Source organism: Paramisgurnus dabryanus, chromosome 4 (genome assembly GCF_030506205.2).
Source record: "Paramisgurnus dabryanus chromosome 4, PD_genome_1.1, whole genome shotgun sequence".
Lineage (NCBI taxonomy): Eukaryota > Metazoa > Chordata > Actinopteri > Cypriniformes > Cobitidae > Paramisgurnus > Paramisgurnus dabryanus.
Genome location: NC_133340.1, coordinates 33,443,190 through 33,465,080, shown reverse-complemented (window position 1 = coordinate 33,465,080; position 21,891 = coordinate 33,443,190). Strand labels below are relative to the sequence as shown.

At 34.2% G+C, this 21,891-nt stretch overlaps 1 protein-coding gene across 1 annotated transcript in view; it reads left to right on the top strand.

The window, feature by feature from the left end:
- The window catches only part of prkcba (protein kinase C, beta a), a 46,201-nt gene extending 28,023 nt beyond the window's left edge, over positions 1-18,178 (top strand). The window contains exons 6-17 of the mRNA XM_065254262.2: positions 4,410-4,566; positions 4,657-4,791; positions 4,871-4,967; positions 5,054-5,200; positions 7,208-7,381; positions 8,818-8,909; positions 9,424-9,486; positions 10,996-11,134; positions 11,207-11,287; positions 13,006-13,113; positions 13,218-13,358; positions 16,795-18,178. Of these exons, the coding sequence (XP_065110334.1) occupies positions 4,410-4,566; positions 4,657-4,791; positions 4,871-4,967; positions 5,054-5,200; positions 7,208-7,381; positions 8,818-8,909; positions 9,424-9,486; positions 10,996-11,134; positions 11,207-11,287; positions 13,006-13,113; positions 13,218-13,358; positions 16,795-16,950 (1,490 nt within the window). The 3' untranslated portion in view covers positions 16,951-18,178. The remainder of the gene's footprint in view (positions 1-4,409; positions 4,567-4,656; positions 4,792-4,870; positions 4,968-5,053; positions 5,201-7,207; positions 7,382-8,817; positions 8,910-9,423; positions 9,487-10,995; positions 11,135-11,206; positions 11,288-13,005; positions 13,114-13,217; positions 13,359-16,794) is intronic.
- Positions 18,179-21,891: the final 3,713 nt, after the last annotated feature.

Genomic DNA, 21,891 nt, shown 5'->3' with positions numbered 1-21,891 from the left:
CCCCTTTAAAAAGCCAGTTGCGCTGCCGCTATGTCTAATCCCTATTTAGATGACGGACTTTATAAACTGAAAAACTAAGCGGAGGAAGAAGATCCCCAGTTTAAGATTAATGTTAAATAATTGTGTTGTTTTTCACTTGCATTGAAATTGTTATTTCTTCATTAAAACCTTTAAAACTCGTTTTCTTTTAGTCATAGAAGTAAAAAAGCAGGCTTTTAATTGCTTTAAATGTACGGCTATCCAATATCATCAAAAAATAATTTACAAGTATGTAAGAAAAGGTTTGTACTCTAAAAATACTTTATTTGTTACAAACAGGAGATAAAGAATTTACAAACGTCTCTCCGCAAGGTTTAGCACTTAGACAGCGTCAGTTTTTTTAAGCATTACTTAAAAATGTTTCTCATCTCACCATATCCACAGGTACAGAGTTATCATATACAATAAATCCGTGAGTTAGCATAAAAAAAACATTTAAAAACAGATGCATTTATTTAAAGCAAAGCATTTATTTACTTACCAGGCTACAGGTGATGCAGCTCTTTGTGTCTTCTAACGTCTCATAATTATTCCTCATTTATGTCCAAGAGACTCAATAATAATCTTTTACATTCAATCCTTTAATCTTTCATATTTAAAAGCGTTTTTGTGCTGCTGCGCATTCATGTATCTGTTAAGCAAACCCACATTGTCGTCCCGTTTAGGCGCATATTACTAATGCGGTCTTTAAATAACAATAAAACATATTGTTGGTCAATGGCGTAGTCTATTTTAGTTGCCTCAAAATAGCAACGCGCCAACAATGCGCCTGACACACCTCGTTTTCAGACCAGAACGCCCATGGGCACAAAAGGGGGCGCAAATGCATTTGCTATTCAAACAACGTGGCGCTAAACGTGAAAATTATAATTGCGCAGGGTGGAAACTAGCAAAAGACACTTGCGTCGCGCATTGCGCTGCATTCATCGGGTGTAAGATAGAGCCCAATGTGTGTTGGCAGTGTGTGAACACAACCACCCTACAATGGAAAAAATCCACCCGCTCCTTGTTTTTTAATCCCCGTTAAACCAAAGCAGTCTCATTAGACATGCCGTTTTGATTCTCTTATCAATGTGAGGTCACATGATTAAGCCCCGCCCACTCACAGTCCTGCATTACCATAGTTTCCACCCTTAGCGAGTTGTACTCTGTTTACTAAATACTGTTATTGTCTCAGACCTATTTTAACTATATTAATCAGATTTATTTTAATTAAAAAGTGCTCACTGTCTGTTTGTCAGGAAGTGAGGAGCTGTAGCTCATTTGCATTTAAAGGTACAGACCTTAAAACAGCGTTGTTTTGCTCACACCCAAATAGGAGCATTTTGAACATGCTATTATAAATATCTGTGGTGTATTTTGAGCTGAAACTTCACAGACACATTCTGGGCACACCTGAGACTTATATATTACATCTTGTAAAAAAGCTATCATAGGTGCCCTTTAACACTAGAGACACCCTTATATCAGCCAATAATCTGCATTGGTCGATAAAAGCAATTTTTCATGCTATTGGCCCATAGTTTAAAAACAGCTGATAGTCAGGGCCGATATATCCTGTCAATCAAAAGGGAACAGATCAATGCAATAGATAATTGACCATAAAAAATAAAGTAAACCAACCAACCAACCAATTAAATGAATAACATTCAGAAAATGTCATCTTCAGAATTTAGTTATTGCAAGTTAATATAACCACCAAACTATCGGTATTGGCCCGATATCAGTCCGAAAAATCGGTTAACAGTATCAGTGGAAATATTTAATATACGTGCATCTCTACCTGACAAGTACATTTGAACACATTTTTGCAAAATGCTATTTTAATTTAATTAATGTTTTTACAAATACAAATCAGAGGAATAGCTGTGGTCATCTTTGAACAACATAAACCTGTAAACTTTGTTGTGTTGGTTTTAAATAAATAATGCTACAAGCAAACATTATTGTTCACTGTTTGCACTTTTGCATTTGGCAGGCACTTTTATCCAAAGCGACTTACCATACATTCAGTTTATACATTTTATCAATATGTGTTTTCCCTTGAAATCGAACCCGTGACCTTTCCGCTGCCAACACAATGATCTAACACATTTGTCAGCTACAGTTAATCTTCAGGTCTGGATATGCGATAGCTGTGGGTTTAGGTTGTAGGCTTTCAGCCAAGCATGCAAATCAGTGAAACCAAAGTAATGAATGGAAGCGTAATAATGTTGTACGTGCTTTTGGTTGTTTAGGTAAGTTTGTTGGCAACACAACTGAAAGGCTTTAAGGAATGCTAAGCTCAGGGTGTGATAGTAAAAATGTAAAACCTAAATGCACTGTAAGTCACTTTGGATAAAAATGCAAATGAAGTTAAATCGTCTTCATGAGAAAACCTTAGAAATCCGGTTATTATTAGCGTGGTAACAAACAAACCACTCAAAATGAGTCTGTTTTTCTCAGTTCTGTTTGCTTCGGGCAGAAACAGCATCCTCTGGAATCATGAGATCAATCCACCAACGATCGCCCCACATCCCGCTCTCACACACCCACAGACACATTCGCCCATCAATCAGCTGTCTAGAGCTGCGTTAAGAGGCGCTTTGTGTAATGATAGTGGAAATGTTGTACACGTTACAGTTCATTTATTACATGACAGACTCTTTAGTGTGATAATGTGCACTGTTGATAAGAAGCACCACTTAGATTATTGCTCAAGCCTTAGCATATAACACAGTGTTTCTCATCCAAGGGGCTGGGGTGCACAGGTGGGCCTCAACAGATTTTCAAGGGGGCCATAAGATAACTTAATATTAGCATTAAAGATAGATAAAACAACCAAAAATACATGCATTTCTTATTGTTTGGTTATTTTGTAATTAATATACATTGTGAAAAAGGTTGAGAACCTCTAATATAACCCAATCTGCACCATTTGTGCAATAGATAATACATCTGTATGGGGTGGCATTTTGATATTGTAAGTGATTGTACTTAATCATAAAACTTACCATACTGATAAAAAGTATAGCTTTGAATGCATTTTCGCTTTGGATAAAAACGTCTGCCAAATGCATAAATGTAAAATTATTATAATGAAGGAGAGACCCATGTCTGTGAAAAAGGAGGTGGGCACCTAATGCTAACCTAAAAAACACCAGCAACCAACCCAGTTACCTTAAGCCGCCTTTCCACACAACATTCAGAAACGACTGTCAGGAGTTTGCCCGCTAGAGGCAGCCGTAATGAAATTTCAGTTTCAGCATCGTAAATCCATGCCAACATGGAAGAAGAGCAAAAGCCTTCATTCTAATATTCACCATAGTGAAATAAATAAAAATGCAAATTAATGAAAAAATAAACAGCTATGCATGTATGACAAAGACCGTCAATATTATTTGGAGAGAACAGTTGGGGACAAGATAAAAAAAGTATGCATATTAAATAAAATTATCAGGATTAATTTGTTTTAAAGGATTCAAGTGTTACTGGTAAAGTTAAGCGAAAAAGATGACTAATTTCACCTCGCCTTTCCACTTCACACAACATTCAGACACAACTGTCGGAGTTCGCCCCCTAGTGGCAGTCGTAATGAAATTTCAATTTAATCGTAAATTCAGAGATGTTCAAAAGCCTTCATTCTAGTATTCACCATATTGAAATAAATAAAAGAATGCAAATGAATAAAACAATAAACAGGTATGCATATATGATAAAGAACCCAATATTTTTTGGAGAGAACATACAGTACTGTGCAAAAGCCGTAGGCCACCATGCCAGGATCAAATTTGTTGTTTTTGCAATGTTATAGTGATCATATATAATTGTTTCTTAGTCTCTTTAGTAGAATACATACAGAAAATACAGAAAATGTGTATGTAGTATAAAAACTGTATAAAATGTAAACTGATGTGTCAAGTTTTTAGTGTAAACTCACCTTCCACTTGAGCAATAGCAGGAAACTGCAGGATCTCTTAAACCTAAATAAAATTTAATCCTAATTTCTAATTTTAAAGAAATTCGTTTTTTTACTTCATTCTGCTGCAAAACGCTCAAGATGTGTTTAGTGCCAAGAGAGGTCACACCAAACACAGATGATGCCTAAAGAAGAATTAAGTCCTGAAAATAATTTTTTTGTACATATTTTCTGTTTGTATCTTAATAAAATGTATTGAAAAATAAATATGGATGGACATTAATACTTCTAAAACAACAAGTCTGGTGGTGGTGGCCTAAGATTTTTGCACAGTACTGTGTGTATACAAGATTAAAAATAATTACATAAAAATATTAAATTAATAATTCCGAAAATGTAAATAAAGTTTCAGATTAATTCTTGATATTTTAGTGTCCGTAATTTGTGGTGTGCTTGTGATTCTATTTTACAGTCCAAGATGCTCGTAACTTGGTACCGATGGATCCCAATGGCCTTTCAGATCCATACGTGAAGCTCAAGTTAATTCCAGACCCAAAGAATGAGAGTAAACAAAAGACCAAGACCATCAAGTGCTCCCTAAATCCCGCCTGGAACGAGACCTTTACTTTGTGAGTGAATAATGCGTTACCTCATTCATTCATATGGTGTTGTGTGTATGTGTAATGAGTGCATCCGTTGCATGTGTGGTGTTACCATAGTAACCTCAAAGAGACAGACGTAGACAGGCGTCTGTCAGTGGAAATCTGGGATTGGGATTTGACCAGCAGAAATGACTTCATGGGTTCGATGTCCTTCGGCATCTCTGAGCTGCATAAACAAGGTGTCAGTGGATGGTAAGATATAACGTTATAGACTTAATACTGCATATGAGACCATCATCTGGATTATAAACTGCACGGGTTTGGATTGTAGGTTTAAATTGCTGGGCCAAGAGGAAGGGGAATATTTTAATGTTCCAGTTCCACCAGAGGGAGAAGAAGGCAATGAGGAACTAAGGCAGAAGTTTGAGGTAAAATCGTACTTGTTGTACCTATCTACATATTATGAATCTGCCTCGTCATTTTAATTCTGGTAAAAAAAAATCTGTCACCTCAGAGAGCCAAAATTGGACCGGGCACTAAGAACATAGATGGATCATCAAAGAACGACATCTCCAAATATGATGCCAACGGCAACCAGGACCGCATGAAACTCTCTGACTTCAACTTCATTATGGTACTCGGCAAAGGCAGTTTTGGCAAGGTAGCGCACGGCATACCTTCGTGTACACTTTCTTGTAAAAATTAACATAATCATATGTTTGCACTTGAGGTGATTTTGGATGGCTTAATAGCATGGTATGAGCTTTTAATGCCTTTGGCTTTATTTATAAAAATTCTTTTAAAAATTATTATTTAAATCCAGAACAACGAGGTGCATTATGAGAAAAAGATTAACACAAGCTATACTACAGCTAAATATTTTTTATAAATTGAAAAAAATTGTTTAGGCTTGTTAAGTGCAGATTTAGTGAAATAATGTCTTGATTAAATTCAAAATTAGCCAGTATTTGTTAGGGCTCCCACAGGTCCTTGAAATCCTTGAAAGTTTGTAAATCTGGGGAAAAAATTCAAGTTTTTAAAAATATACATACATAGATACAGGTCATTGAAAGTACTTGAATCTATTTAATGCAAGAAGTTTTCTGGGGGAAAAAACATATTATTTTCTGTGTAGTGTAGGATAATATCATAAAAATTCTCGACTTTTTAAGCACACATGCTAAACTGTTCACTTTAAATGCTTATATCTTCTGTAAGCGAATGTTGATTAATACCAAAATGCTTTTTTGCATAGTTGTGTTTGACACATAAAAACTGTTGTTCCCTTAGAAGGGAACGAGACGCTGCGTCTCCCTTGCCATACTTCCTGCATCCCTTTAAGGCCATCTTTGGCAATATTTTAGATAGCGATATACTTCCTGGCTCCCACGTCACCCTGTCTTTGTCGTTAAGCCTCACGATTGGTTTAATTTGATATACACATTCAGACGCACTTAACCTTGGAGGCGTCCCCAAAGTGTCACCGCAGTGACGCAGCGCGAGTTCCCTCGAAAGGGAACTGCAACAATGTATCTTAAAAGGTGTTACAATGTAACCTTGCTCTCACTTGAAATGTGTTCCCACATTTAGTCCTTGAATTTGAGGGTATTGGACCTGGAAAGCCCTTGAAAGGTCCTTGAATTTGAAGTTAACTAAGGTGTGGGAACCCTGCTTAATAAAATTTAAAATCGGCCAGTATTTGTGCACATGTAAATTTACAAAAATAAATCAAAACAGAAAGCTATGCATATTAATATAGGGCATTTTCAGTAATATATTAGTTGATAGATTGAAAAGAATGAATCATTATTTAGGCTAAATTAAGTCGGAAAGATCCTTTTTAGTCATTTAGATTTTTAAAATGCTTGTAAGCTTAAAAACTTCACATTATATCCTGTGTGTTCCTTGGTCGAAAATATGTAGAAATACATGCGAAAATAAAAACTTTTTGACGCTCGGTTTTCCCCTTTTGCATCATTTTTTGACGTGCAAGATACTGTGGCGAGGACGCTGGTTGCTCTTGATAATAATGTGTTAATGTTCTGTGGAAGTAATGTTATTAACAAGTAATATTAATAACTGCACTTTGACACTTTTTGGGGGAAGGGGCCCGGGAGGGGGCAATGTAGGGTTAGAGTGGAAGTAAAACAATGAAAGAGAGAAAAGAAGTGTTTTGGGTTTTTACTGCTGGTGGTAACATATTGTTTTATTGTGCGTTTTGGTTTTTGTTTGCACGCATGAGAGTTTTAATACCTCCTTATACTCGTGTTAATCTTGACAAATACAGACAATAAACCGACAATTCAGTTTGGGTTTTGTGTGAAAGCTATCCTGCTCGTTCTTCTGGGAAAAAAACGCCGCCACATTGGTCTCAAAAGTGGGATCTTCCCAGAAGATAATGGAGAAAAATCCAGTAAGATCGCTCCTGTTGTGCAATGAGATGTTAGAGCGAGAGTCCTCACCACATTACTTTTAGTTGTTTGGCTTATGTGTCAAATAAAGATGCATTTTAATGAATTGCATGTGTACAAGTAGAAATCATTTTAATACAGCTGCCGAAAAAACCCATAACCTAACCCTAACCTAACGTTGTAATACAGGATTGTGGTTAACGCGACAGCCCTAGTTTGTACTATGATAAATTTGGATTTACTTTGTCTTTCTTCAGGTCATGCTCGCCGAGCGCAAAGGCTCAGATGAGCTGTACGCCGTAAAGATCTTAAAGAAGGATGTGGTTATCCAAGATGATGATGTTGAGTGCACTATGGTGGAGAAGAGAGTTTTGGCTCTTTCCGGCAAGCCGCCCTTCCTTACACATCTACACTCCTGCTTTCAAACCATGGTACGAATCACTTCCCAGATAGCATGCAAACCATTGAAACAATGTTAAAAACAGTTGATTTGTCAATGTTAACGGCATTGAATGAATATCAGGTTTGCACCCTTCTTTAATATTGAAAAAATATAGAGATTTCAGCAAATCACCATTATTGTGATCAGTGTTTGCTTTAGTTGGGTCCTTGCCTCTTGTTATTCCCTAAGTTAAATCTTTCTTTTCTTTTTTAGTGTTTGTATGTGTTTATGTAGAAACGCATGTGCATTGGAAAAGAAAGATGTGTTTCAAAGTTAAGTTGAAACTGATTGCTTTTTGTGAAGATATCAAGATTATATCAAATTAAGCTGCTTTACATGATTATGTTGATCCATTTTTGACATTTATAATTGTTTTGGTTTGTAAATACACTGTGACAAGACAAACAGAAAAACTGCTGACACATTCAGACATCATTACTCATCCTACAAATCTCAACAATGGTGACAATCATCAAACAAATTCAGATAAAATGATCAACTACAATGCATGCTGGGAGTTATAAATTAGTTTAGTACTACGATGATACCCAGCATGCTTTCCGGCATGAAGCTTTCTTTTGTTGATCGTCACCATTGATGAGATTCATAGACCGATTCATGATGTCAGAGATAGATTCAGTAGTTTAAACTTCTAAGTGTTTTTATAATCCTCAGACCTGACACTGTCTCCAACTAGTACTGTAATGTCCAGTTCTTACACATCTTTAACTGTATTTCACTAATATTATTTAGGTATATCTACAATAATTAAACTGCTTGAGAACATTACATCTTTGTTTTCTTTGCAATAGCAGATGTATTTTAAAACACTGCTTCAACAGGCAAAGAAAACTTAAGATTAAAACACAAGAGTAAAGGGCCCAACTAAAGCAAACATTGATCACGGTAATGGTGATTTGTTGAAATGTAAATATTTTTTCAATATTAATGGAGGGTGCAAACGTGATATTGATTCAATGGTATTAACCTTGACAAAACAACGATTTTTAACATTGTTTCAATGGTTGCATGCTATCTGGGTTTCACAATCTGAAAACTAGAGATGCGCTGATTTGAAATTTTTCTACAATAGCTGATTATATAGACTAATTTCTGGCTAAAGTTTGGTGGTTATTAACTAAATTCTGAAGATTACATTTTCTTAATGTTATTCTTTTATATAATGACCATTAATATTGAACATTAAACTGGTGATGTTAAATTTTCTATACACAACGCTGAAATTTATTGCATTTTCCTGTTCTCTTTTAATTGACAGATATGACTATCGGCTGTTTTTAAACAATATTGGGAAAAGTTTCTTTTATTGACCGATGCCGATTATTGGCCAATATCGGTGCATCTCTACTCAAAACTATTAGCTGTCATGTTATGATAATCGATTATGGTGTTTGTGTTTTATAGGATCGTCTTTACTTCGTCATGGAGTATATCAGTGGCGGAGATTTGATGTATCAGATACAACAAGTTGGAAAATTCAAAGAGCCCCATGCAGTGTATGTAAAGACTCACTTTTAAACAAACTATACACACAGACCAACATTATGACAGCAAGTTACTAAATTAAGTCTATAAACAGGAAAGTTAGATGACGGTGTTGTAAATGGCCAATATGTTGCACCTTTGACAACACATTTTGAATTCAAATAATCTTAAAGGCGGGGTGCATGATCTCTGAAAGCCAATGTTGACATTTGAAATCCCCTTAACGAACACGCCTCTACCCCAATACAATCTGGACCTTCCTTGATAGACCCGCCCCAAACACATACGCAACCCAGGCATTGATGTCGGTTACTAGACACGCCCCTTACTTATGATTGGCTATAAGTGTGTTTTGGTACTCGGCCCGAAAGTTTTTTTTTTAAATCATGCACCCCGCCTTTAAGTAAATCCATGCAGTCTATACATGCAGTCATATATTTGGTGTATTGTTATGTCAAGATTTTAAATACTAATGTGAATAATAAAGTTACTGACTGGGGTTTTAACTCTTGTGTACATCATCAGGTTTTATGCAGCTGAGATCGCCATCGGTCTCTTCTTCCTCCATTCAAAAGGGATTGTTTACAGGTAAGATGTTTATATTGTATCTTGTATACATTAGGTGCATTGTGTATTTTTTTTTATTTCAGTATAATATACATAACTATATTATCAGTTGTGTATAAAGACCTTACATAATCAACTGTATTGTGTTTATTACCTGAGAATGAGCCGTTTTTATCCACATACACCGCGGGTCCACTTACATAAAAGTCTGCATTATGTTTCTACAGTAGCTCTAAATGGACAACCTGTTTTATAGAGCGTGTTTCGTCATAATGTTGTCTCAGACGACAGCATGTTTGTCTTGTGCCGGCTACTGTAGCTTCTCTATGTGAGAGGCAGGGATGAGCTGTGGACTGAGCCGTTGGTTGCAATTCACAATCTCACCACTAGATGCCGCTAAAAATCTACACAGTGGAACCTGTGCTTATGTTACACAAAATATGCAACATGTTTACATACCTGGCTGCATGGAAATGTATTGAATATCTCTAAGTACATGTGTAAATATCTTTAAGTAAATGTGCATCTCTAAGTACATGTTTTCTTTTATCACACCTTTATGGATTACGGAAACAAACCGGTATTTCTGAATGGCCTGAGGCTGGGATTAAGCAGATTTGAAGCAAAAGTATTTGAAGCACGTATAATATGTGCCGAGAGCATTGTGTTAATATCATTATTTTTGATGGAGATGGCATTTAGTGGTTTTTACATTACAAGCTCTTTAATTATTCATTGCTCATTCAAAACATTCTTGAGGCCATTAATGTAAAAGCCTGGGTTGTTGTTTATTAGTTGAGATTGATTGACAGTGAAAATAAATGTCACTTATATATGTGACACTGTCTATGAAATCCAGGCTAAAGTTTCAAAATAGGGATGCACCGATAGGCTTTTTTTGGGCCGATACCGATTTAAACAGACAACTTCTGGCCGATACCGATACCGATATTAAACACTTGTATACAATACTATACAGTTGGTCTATTAGCTAGTTTATTTCTGCATCAAATTATTTTTACTGAACATGGATTTGATCTAATTAACATTCAACTGACCAACATAATAAGAGAGGCACAAATTAAGCTAAAACAAATATAATAAGACAGCATGACAACCTTCAAAGGTGGTTTTTGCTATTCAGCATTTCTTTTATTAACAACATTAACTCATTTTTTACATATAATGGATTTCTTTATGCAGTTAATTAATAAACAATCGGTATCGGCTTTTCTCGTGCTATTGCCGATATGCTGATGGTTTCAAATTCATCAAAAATCGGCCAATAAATATTGGCGGCCGATACATCGGTGCATCACTATTTCAAAATCTAATGAAATAAGAAGTTTCAAAGTTTGATTTTAATCTTTGACATGACCTTAGCCAATATTAAAAAATATCAAGGTTATATTTTAACATCACCAGAAATGACTTTAGCTGGGTCTTCACAGACTGGGTCACGTATATTTTCTTGAAATAATTTACAAATATAACCTTTTTCCAACATGTTAATTGTTTGCATTTTTGCAGAGATCTAAAGCTAGACAATGTGATGTTGGACTCTGAAGGCCACATTAAGATAGCAGATTTTGGCATGTGTAAGGAGAACATGTTTGATGGTGCCACGACCAAAACCTTCTGTGGTACTCCAGATTATATCGCCCCTGAGGTTTGTTGGAGTTTTTACTGTAGAGATGTATACTATGGGTGTACGTTACTTAATATCTGTCCTCTGTTACAGATCATCGCTTATCAGCCCTATGGGAGGTCTGTTGACTGGTGGGCCTATGGAGTTCTCCTGTATGAAATGCTTGCTGGACAGGTAAGCTGGTGCTATCTTATGATGAAACAGTATTATAAAAAAAGGCACAAAAATTACACTTATGACTAGTGATGCACCGATGTATCGGCCACCGATATTTATTGGTTGATTTTTGATGAATTTGAAACCATCGGCATATCGGCAATAGCACGAGAAAGGCCGATACAGATTGTTTATTAATTAACTGCATAAAGAAATCCATTATATGTAAAAAAAAAAAAACAGTTAATGTTGTTAATAAAATAAATGCTGAATAGCAAAAACCACCTTTGAAGGTTGTCATGCTGTCTTATTATATTTGTTTTAGCTTAATTTGTGCCTCTCTTATTATGTTGGTCAGTTGAATGTTAATTAGATCAAATCCATGTTCAGTAAAAATAATTTGATGCAGAAATAAACTAGCAAATAGACCAACTGTATAGTATTGTATACAAGTGTTTAATATCGGTATCGGACAGAAGTTGTCTGTTTAAATGGGTATCGGTATCGGCCCAAAAAAATCCTATCAGTGCATCCCTACTTATGACCATGCTCAATTTGAATATTAAATCTGTAAAGAACATTAACTATGTACTGTTAGTTTCCATATCAATGGAAGATAGCGTTTTCAGATTTTCGTTTTATTATAAATGTGCGAGCCTTTCAAATTCGACTAAATTTTCATAGGCGGTCTGTGTTTTTTTGTTGTTGTTGTTTGTCAGCTGGATAAAAGTACACTCCTAAAGTAATAACAACAAAATAGTTTTTCTTTGTAGTTGTGATGTGAACTGTGTTTTTATAGTTAAACATTACCGTCCTTAGGCTAATAAACTCTACTATTTGGCAAAAAGAATTCATACATATTGTTTTGTAAATAAATAATGAATATTGTTTTTTTTAGTAAATGTTGCAGAAAATATATTGTAAAATTATATATTTATATATAAACTTATATATTTTAAGCAATTTTACAATACATATATTTCTGAGATATATATATCAATAATTATTTTATTTATTTATTTATTATTTTATTTTGCGATAACAACCGGCCTTACATTATCATGCTTATAACTCGGCAATATATCTCATGAGTAAGGTAAGGACCATTATATATTGATTTGAAATATATAATTTGGTAATTTTTAACAAATGCAGACCTTCCTCGAAGAAAACCCGCTTACTTTCGATTTTAAAACAAGAAATTCAAATGTCACGAACACCCTATTTGGTTTAAATATTATTAAATAATAATTTGTTAATATAATGTTGTTAAAAGACATATGTATATTTAATTTTATATTTAATATGTAATAATAAACTCTACCTTCAAATTGATTTGCAGCATCAGGGTTACTGTGTGTTATTCATTTTGAGCGGTTTTATCTGGAAATAACAAACCTGCAAATGCTGCGACTGGCCAATCAGAATCAAGCATTCCAATGAGCCGTGTAATAATAACGATTAACGAACACAATTGTTATACAATAGCTTATGTATTCATCTAGCTTTGTGTCATGCGTATTTGCTAGGGCTGCACAATATATCGTTTTGAAATGTGCGCATCTGCAATAGTTACATTTGCAGTAGTAAATCATTCATTTGTAAGTCACTTTGAATAAATGCATCTGCTAAACGACTAAAAGTAAATGTAGTAAATTTACATATAAGATGGTGCAATTTCATGTGACAAATTTAGGTCTGTAGTAGTGTCAACACATTTTTTCCTTTATCTTTAGCCTCCTTTTGATGGCGAGGATGAAGATGAGCTTTTCCAGTCCATCATGGAGCATCATGTGTCTTACCCCAAATCTATGTCCAAAGAAGCAGTGGCCATATGCAAGGGGGTAGGTACACAAGTCTGACATGACCATACTCAATATAGAAGTGATTTTTAAAATGTTCTCCAATGCTTTTATACCCTAACCGGCCCTATTATTCATTAATATAGCTGATGACCAAACATCCAGGGAAACGCCTTGGCTGCGGACCAGAAGGAGAGAGAGATATTAAGGAGCATGCGTTCTTCCGCTACATGGATTGGGAAAAATTACAAAACAAGGAAGTTCAGCCCCCCTTCAAACCCAAATCTGTAAGTGAAAGCAAAAATGTTGTTGTATGTGTATTACAGATGCCATTGAAAGTATGACAGCTTTCTCCTGGGACGCTGTGTTTTGAATTGCCAATACTGAGAGCTGCATTACTCGTGTGTTGAATGAGCTCGTGAGTGGAGCATTAAGGCCAAATCTTCATTTATTTAAGAGCCTTGTGATGATTTTCCGAAAACTTGGTTTTATTTTGTGCATGTGGTCAAGTTTGAGGCTCTTGCATGGCCTACACAGGAAGTGATGCGTCTCTTTTAGTTTCTGCTGTCAAGCCGCATGTGGAAAAAATGTGAAGCTAGGTGGGGAGGGCTTGGTTTCAGACGTGCTACGGTGGTATGAATACAGAACCGAGGTGGAGAAATTTAAGCACTTTTTTTGTGCAGATTGTGCATATTGCTGATGCTGGGTGTGAATGGACATGAATATAGATATATATGTCTCTTACACAGGGTTACTGAACCGCCACATAAACATGACACACTTGTTAAGGAAGATTGTTTACATTTTAAAGAAGTGATTTGTTTCCACGTACTTGTTGAAACCTAATTATTAAATTATTATTTAAAGTGAAAAAGTGAGGACGTTTCTAGAAAGTTTAGTTCAGAAGCTTTTAAAAGTTCATACGCTTTTAAGAGATAGCTTTTGCGTATTGTTTTGTATTAAAACAACCTTTAATCTTAAAAATTAGCCTGTACTGTAAAAAATTGCAGCATTTTTGTCAAATCAATATATATTTTTATGCTACTTTAACCTAAAAATTGATTTAAACAACTTTAACTAGTTTTTATAAGTTTTTATATGTCAACTATTCACAGGTCAAAACTTAAAATAGTATGTTGAATTGACTTGCAAAACCAAGTTTTTTTAACTATATTGTTTTTACGGTGTAGGTTACTTGAGTTAAAAAAAATTGCATTAAAAATGTTTGTATTTACACAAGAACATAGTGCAGGAATCTTTACAGCTAAAGTAAAATTAGCATGATGTGGTTTTATGCACAATATAAAGATATAACAATGCTATGCAAGTCAGGTTAAAGTTTTTATGAAACAGAAGTAGGGATTGTCTTATTTTCCCCGTTGTCACATATATCCTATTGATGGGTCTCTGAAATGAGAAAAAAGGTAGGGTGGGACTTGATTTTACCAATTGTGAACTGATTGGATTGTTGGAAGTTGGGTCATTTTGCTAATTGCCAATCGCTGCAATCTTTTTCCCCGGTCTGCCCTCGCACCATTCCTCATGACGGGAAGTTAAGAGATGTCGTTTTGAGGAGAGGAGGAGATTAACATTGTTGATTAAAGATTATGAGACATGAATTTAAAAATATATATATAATGAAGAACAGATAAGTCATTTGTAAAAAAAAAAAAAAAAATATTCCATACACTGAAAAAATTATTCATTCATTCAGATAAATTGATTGCAACCACTTACCTTAAAAAAAAAATGAGTAAATTGAATGAATCTTTTTTTTTTCAGTGTAAAAATTTAAAGTTTTTAATTTTACTTCTTATGGCGACTTTAAGGTTTAAGGTCAGATAGATAGAAAAACAGACAGATTCAGATTCCAGATGTTGGAAATGGGTTCTCATTGAAAAGAGAAAGCGTGCTGTACAGTGAAATGTGGCCTTATTGGTCAGTGTAAGTAAGCCCCGCCCCTAGTATTGTGTTGACGACATACTTTGAGCTAAAATTATGATTTTTCCCATTCACGGGTAAGTTGTTTGGGTGTATATAGATCCCTCTTTTTTTCTCCAGTTTTTCCACTTCACCATCACATTTCTGTTCGAATACTTTGAATTATCCGGTTCCTCGGATCACACATTTCTCAATGCTGCATTTTTATGGCCTGACATTCAAATACTTCCCTAACATTTTATTTACATGTTTGAATGTAAAAACTTATATTGCAGAATCAAAGGCAAGTTTGCAACATTGACATGAAATGCATCACTTTTCACTAAAAAATGAAAAATCTGTCATTATTTACTCACCTTCAAGTTGTTACAAACCTGTTTAAATTTATTTGTTCTGCTGAACACAAAAAAAAGACATTTTGAGGAATGTTTGTAATCAAACCGATCAGAGGCCGACTTCCATAGTTAAAAAATATAAATACTATGGAAGTCAATGGTAGGGCTGGGCAAAAAAATCGATTTTTCGATTAATCGTTTTTAAAAACGTGGTCGATTCAAAATCGATTCTCAAAGAGCAGAATCGATTTTTTTTTTTTTCATATTTATTTCAGCAAACATTGAACGTAAGATTAACGTTAATCTAATTACTAGTCTTCTTCACTAGATGTCACCATCAAATCATAGGTATGGAAGCATTTTAGATTTCGCAAGCAAGACGACGACGACAATGTTGTGGCTTTTAATTTCTTTTTATTAATTACCCACTTGTAAACTGCTGTTCACAGTTCTTTTTTATTAATATAGTATTAAATCTATATTCATTGAGTTGAATCGAGAATAAAAAAACAGACCCGAGAACACGAATCGAAAATTGAATCGAGAATCGAAATCGAATCGATTTTAAGCTAGTGAATCGAAATTGAATCAATCTGGAACATCTGAATCGATACCCAGCCCTAGTCAATGGTGCCTCTGATCAGTTTGGTTACAAACATTCGTCAAAATATCTTTTTTAGGGTTTATAAAGAAATTTATACAGGTTTGTAACAACAAAATTTTCATTTTTGGGTGAACTATCCCTTTAAACATTTTACAGAAAAATATCTCTGAAAATTTGATTGCCAACATTCATATATTCTAGACTATGAAATGTAGATTTGTGTTTGACTTATTTTCTGTCATTGCACAATCATGATGTTCAGTTACTGTACAGCAACTGTATTCAATTACGTTACTGTAAAGAAGTAGAAAGTTGTTTCAATTCGATTAGAGATCTGTATTAAAAAATTAAAGGAAGTTTCAGGTTCAATGTTAAGCTTCATCAGCAAATTATTTTATATTATTAAATTATTTTATAGCAATGCACATATAGTTGACGTCTATAAAGCAAGGCTTTTGACAAAAAGGTTATAATATGTTAACGCTATTTTTGACTAATAAGTTAAAATTTCATTACTATAAATGCATACTTTGTTACTGTGGTATAGACTTTATTTATTTACTTTTTAAAATGATTTTAACATGTAACTCATTGGGGTCATTCACACATTAAAAACGCAAATATTATTTTATAAGCAAATTTCTTATTCCGCCAAATCAAAACCAGTTTGACAGATATCATTGCACTGAATCTGAAACATTTCTTTAATTTCTTAAAGATTATCCTTTATAATTTTTCCACATTTAAGGTTATCCTCACATTTGTCATTTTGCCTCATTTGTTTGCTCATTTCACACCATCATTTTCCCATCCCACATCTCTCTTCTCTCGTCTTCTCCACAGTGCGGTCGAGAAGCAGAGAACTTTGATCGTTTTTTCACCCGTCATCCTCCTGTCCTGACCCCGCCTGACCAGGAAGTGATTCAAAACCTGGACCAAGAAGAATTTCGGGGCTTCTCGTACATTAATCTTCGTTTTTCATCTGTAAGATCCAAGTAGCCCATTTTAGCCAAGCACGTTGTAGGGACCAATCATATGACAGATACACGGTTCGAACGAGCCGATGAGGGACAAGCGGTTTAGTGGAACGGAGGTAATTTCGGTACACATTGTTCCTTCCTGTTTATTCTTTCATTCATGTTGCTTAAGCCTCTTATTTCGGGAAGGATCGAGGAAAACGATAAACTAACTTTTTAAACGAGCTTATTAAAGAGCGAGTAAGTGAGATTTTCCTATTCTCTGTGCTTGCATTTCATTATGTACAGTGATGTTACGCGACTTAAAAAAAAAAACTTAATAGTATTTAGGTGAATTTCACGAAACTTGGCCGGAACATGTCCAGGTCACATTTTACACCAAAAGTTAAAGAAATATATTGAAAATTATTTCCCAAATACATGTAATGGGACGAACAGTATTAGTGTAGTATTTGTAGTATTGTGTTGCCCTAAATACAACTATTGTATTACATTTTAACTTTATAACATTGAAATAAAAAAAATAACTTAATAGAATAATGAAAAGTACGAAATACTCAAAAAAGAGAAAGCCGTAATGCAAAAGAAAATGATAATCCTCAAAACAAGCTATGAATTTGTTGTTTTTCGGATGTGACATATGAAATGAACACGTTCTTCACAGGTTTTGTGATCTTCACCCATTCACTTTTGATTCAATCATATCTTTATCAAATATAGCTGCCAAATCTTTCCTTTTCCCCTAACACATACACATGACCCATGTGGCTCGGCTGAACCATTTAGCTCTCATTGATCAGGCCGTTTTACTGGGTCACCCCATTTTCAGTGATTTTTCGGTTCGGTGTTGTACGTGTGTTTGTGTAAAACTGTGCCAAGTCAGAGATTAAAGATTAGAAGATGATTATACGGTACATCATGTAGTTATCCAACAAGTGCTGCTTGGATACTCATAACTACATCCTTCTTAGATTAGCCAACTGGAAATGATAGTTATGTATCTGCAACAATTAAGCATCTGCGACTTATTCCAGACATATTAATGTTGTAACTACTTACTAAAGTTAACATATCTTTTTGTCATTATTCTGCCAAATCTGTGATGTATGATCTTTTTTGACTTGTTACCTGTGCCTGGCAGTGTTTGGATCAAATTACTGTAAAACTGTGGACAGACTGTTTCTAGAGGAAAATATATGAATATGTATTTGGAATATATGAATGATTTCTGTTTGTTCTGTATATTTTCATCCATTGTGTTTTATTCATGCACACACAATAATATATATTATCATTTAAACATTTGATCATTGACCACAAAACCAGTCGGATATATTTGTAGCAATTTTATGGGTCAACATTTTTTATTTTTATTTTATGTAAAGTTCATGTTCCATTACAATATCTTGTAAATTTACTATTGTAAATATATCAAAACTTTTATTTTTGTGAGTGAATGCAGTTGCTAAGGACATTTTAGGCAATTTTCTTAATAGTTTTTTGCACCCTCACATTCCAAATGTTGTCCAATCCTTACAAACTATGCATCAAAGGAAAGCTTATTTATTCATCTTTTAGATTGTGTATACATCTTAAACTGTAATGATGTAAAAATATTAACCCTTACTGGTTTTGTGGTTCAGAGTCTATATATATATATATATATATATTAATGTTAATTGCCATGGATGTTACAGGCCATAACAATACAATATATTTTTTGTCTTATATAGCTAAAAATCATGATGTAGTGTTGTTCAATTTAGTGTCAATTCTGTTACTGTCAAACTCTGAAATCAAGGTACACTTAAAAAAAATATTTTTTGGTGCAACTAAAAAAAAGGAAGTTATCTGGTTGCCTTAAATTTCTGAGTTAATTCAACTTAAAAAATATTAGTTGACAAACATTTTTTACTAGGGCTGACAAAAGATGAATAATAATTGTGATTTATCGCATACAAAATAAAAGTTTGTGTTTGCATAATATATTTGCGTGTGTATTGTGTTTAATTATTATGTATATATAAACACACACAAATATTTAAGAAACATGTTATTAATGTATATATTTTTTTATTTATATATAAAATAAAATATAAAAATATATATGTTAATGTTTATTAAATACATACATACATGTATGTGTGTATATTTATATATACAAGATAATTACAAACAGTGTACACACATATATTATGCAAAAAAAAAACTTTAATTTTGTATGCAATTAATCACGATTAATCTTTTGACAGCCCTAACTTTTTAAAGTTGAATTAATAAAAAAAATTTAAGTGACAATGTATAGGTATTTTATTTTCAAAATCAATGTCCTCATTGGTGTCAAATTACATCTGCCGATGATCTGACTTTTCTTTGTAAGCTTAGAATTTCTTCTCTTTATTTACATTGAATGGGTAAGTCCAAGGAGGCTTCCATGTCATTTCACCATATTGAAAAACTATAATAGCAGAGATGGACAAAAAGCGTAACGCGTTTCCGCAACGCGTTTTCATTCAGAACACGTGAACCAGCTGAAACGGACAAGGAGATCAGTACATAACGGCTACCGTAGTTGCAACACGCATTTGAAAAAGCGAGGCGCTAGAGAGCACTATTCATTTGAATGCAAAATACAATTTCACCACTAGATGGGGGTAAATCCTACTTATTGCCTCTTTAAGGCAATCGGGTAACTTGTTAAGTTGAACTAGCAATGTTGACAGAATGTAACAGAACTCTCTCTCTCTCTCTCTCTCTCTCTCTCTCTCTCTCTCTCTCTCTCTCTCTCTCTCTCTCTCTCTCTCTCTCTCTCTCTCTCTCTCTCTCTCTCTCTCGCTCTCTCGCTCTCTCTCTCTCGCTCGCTCTACTTTGGTAACAGAGTTTGACAGTAACAGAATTAACACTGCCAGTGACATTTGCATGACAGAAAATCATGACACTTCAGCTATAAAGTATAAGACACTGTGCTTTTTACAGAAAATACTATATTGTTATGGCCTGTAACATCTTGTGATCATTTAAACGAGTAATACAAATTATTAAAATAACTAAAAATATACCCAGAAAAATAATGACTAGGATGTTAATTATAGGCAATTATATAATCATCACCAATATAACAGAAAGCAAGATATGCTGAGCAAAGCACCTCTGATGCAGTACTGAGACTATATCACAGATCCTTTGCCTTCTTGTAAGCCGTATTATATTTGTAGATTAAAGTATTTTCGTCTACACAGCTGGATAGCCTGCATACAGTTTTATAATGCATTCAACTTTTTTATAATAAAACATAAAATAAGTCTTTATAATCTAATCCAGTGTTTCCCAATCCTGGTCCTCGAGGCCCCCCTCCCAGAAAGTTTTAGATGTCTCCTTATTTAACACACCTGATTTAACTCATCAGCTTGTTAGGGAGACATGTTTACCATTTTGGAAGGAGGCTTTAGTTGAATCAGGTGTGTTAAATAAGGAGACATCTAAAACTTTCTGGGAGGGGGGCCTCGAGGACCAGGATTGGGAAACAATGATCTAATCAATTGTGTTGAAAAGTCATGTGCATGTAGCCTTAAAGATATTGTATATTTAGAAACAGTGCAAATCTAGAAATGACTTTTTAAGGTAACTTTATAAACAAGTTGTCAATACATTAAATACATTTCAATACATAACCTAATTAATTAAAACAAAATTACCAATCTGTAAAAGAGGACCCATACCTAAACCTCAGGAACGTTTTGTGTGTATGCACATAAATTGTGTATGGACTTCTGGGTCTGGTGGGGATGTGATGATGCAGTTGTTGAGTATGTACAGGGACCAGGCCCTCGAGTGCTACTTCTCTCCAAGAGCTCTTAGAAAGCCGGGCTGGGTCCCCGGCAGAAGGTGAGAACTTGTCTTGATTGTCCTCTGAAGGGCATTTGGAAGCCATTTGTCTCTCTCTGTGTGTGCCTGGTTTTTGTGTTTTTCAGAACTTTGAACTGTTTGTCTATGTTGTTTAGATTTGAATCTCCAAATGTTTGTCTAATGGCTGTTCTTCGGATGAGTTTATGGTCCATCTTCTGTCCTTCAATTCTTAATTCTGATGTTTCTTCTGACTGTGGGTCTTCGTTTATTTCCTCCTGCTCTTCTATGTGATGTGTCTGACTTAAAGTATCTGTGTTTGTTTGGAAACTCTCTGATTATTCTCTACGACATTGTGGTTTTAACGTCTTAATATGTAAATTAAGTTTAAAGTCAACATGAAATCAAATCGAGACATTCGTGGTCTTATTGTGTCCAATTTACTCATTACATGCTATTTATGGAAAACTAAGAAACATGTTTGTCTTCGCAATGTTGCATAAAAAGTATAAAATAATTACGTGTGGATAAAACAAAATTGGCTCCATCCTGTACTGTACATTTTTCCAATTAACTAATTCGCCGCCAGCCTTCTTTTTTTTTTTAAGTTGCCCGTCAGCATTTCTTGGGATGTTTACAAAAGTTTCACAAAATGCATTCCAGAAATATTTTCTTCTAAAAATATATCAAATATATCAAATAAAAGAACAGACCCTCTACTTTCAAACAAACAATTAACAAACAAAACTGGAAAAAAACTTTCATCATATCTACATTTTTTTTTCTGCTTATAAACTCTTTAAAAAAATCTATAAAAATACTTTTTTTAGCAAAAAGCTAATATAATTGCATTTTTGTGAATTAATTTTGTAAGAGAACAGATTCAGAATGATTATCAAAACATACACGGAGTTTAAAATTAGTAAAAAAAATTTGCTTCAGTTTTTTTATAAATTGGTAAGTGTGCCATCTAGTGGATAATCAATCACGGTATTATAGATTAACATAAAACCTCATGAAGAACACTTTTATGCAAATGTTTTTATTTTAATTGACAATTAAGATACAACATTTGCATAATTTTTTTTTGCTGATGAACGAGATAACTTGCCAATGGCAG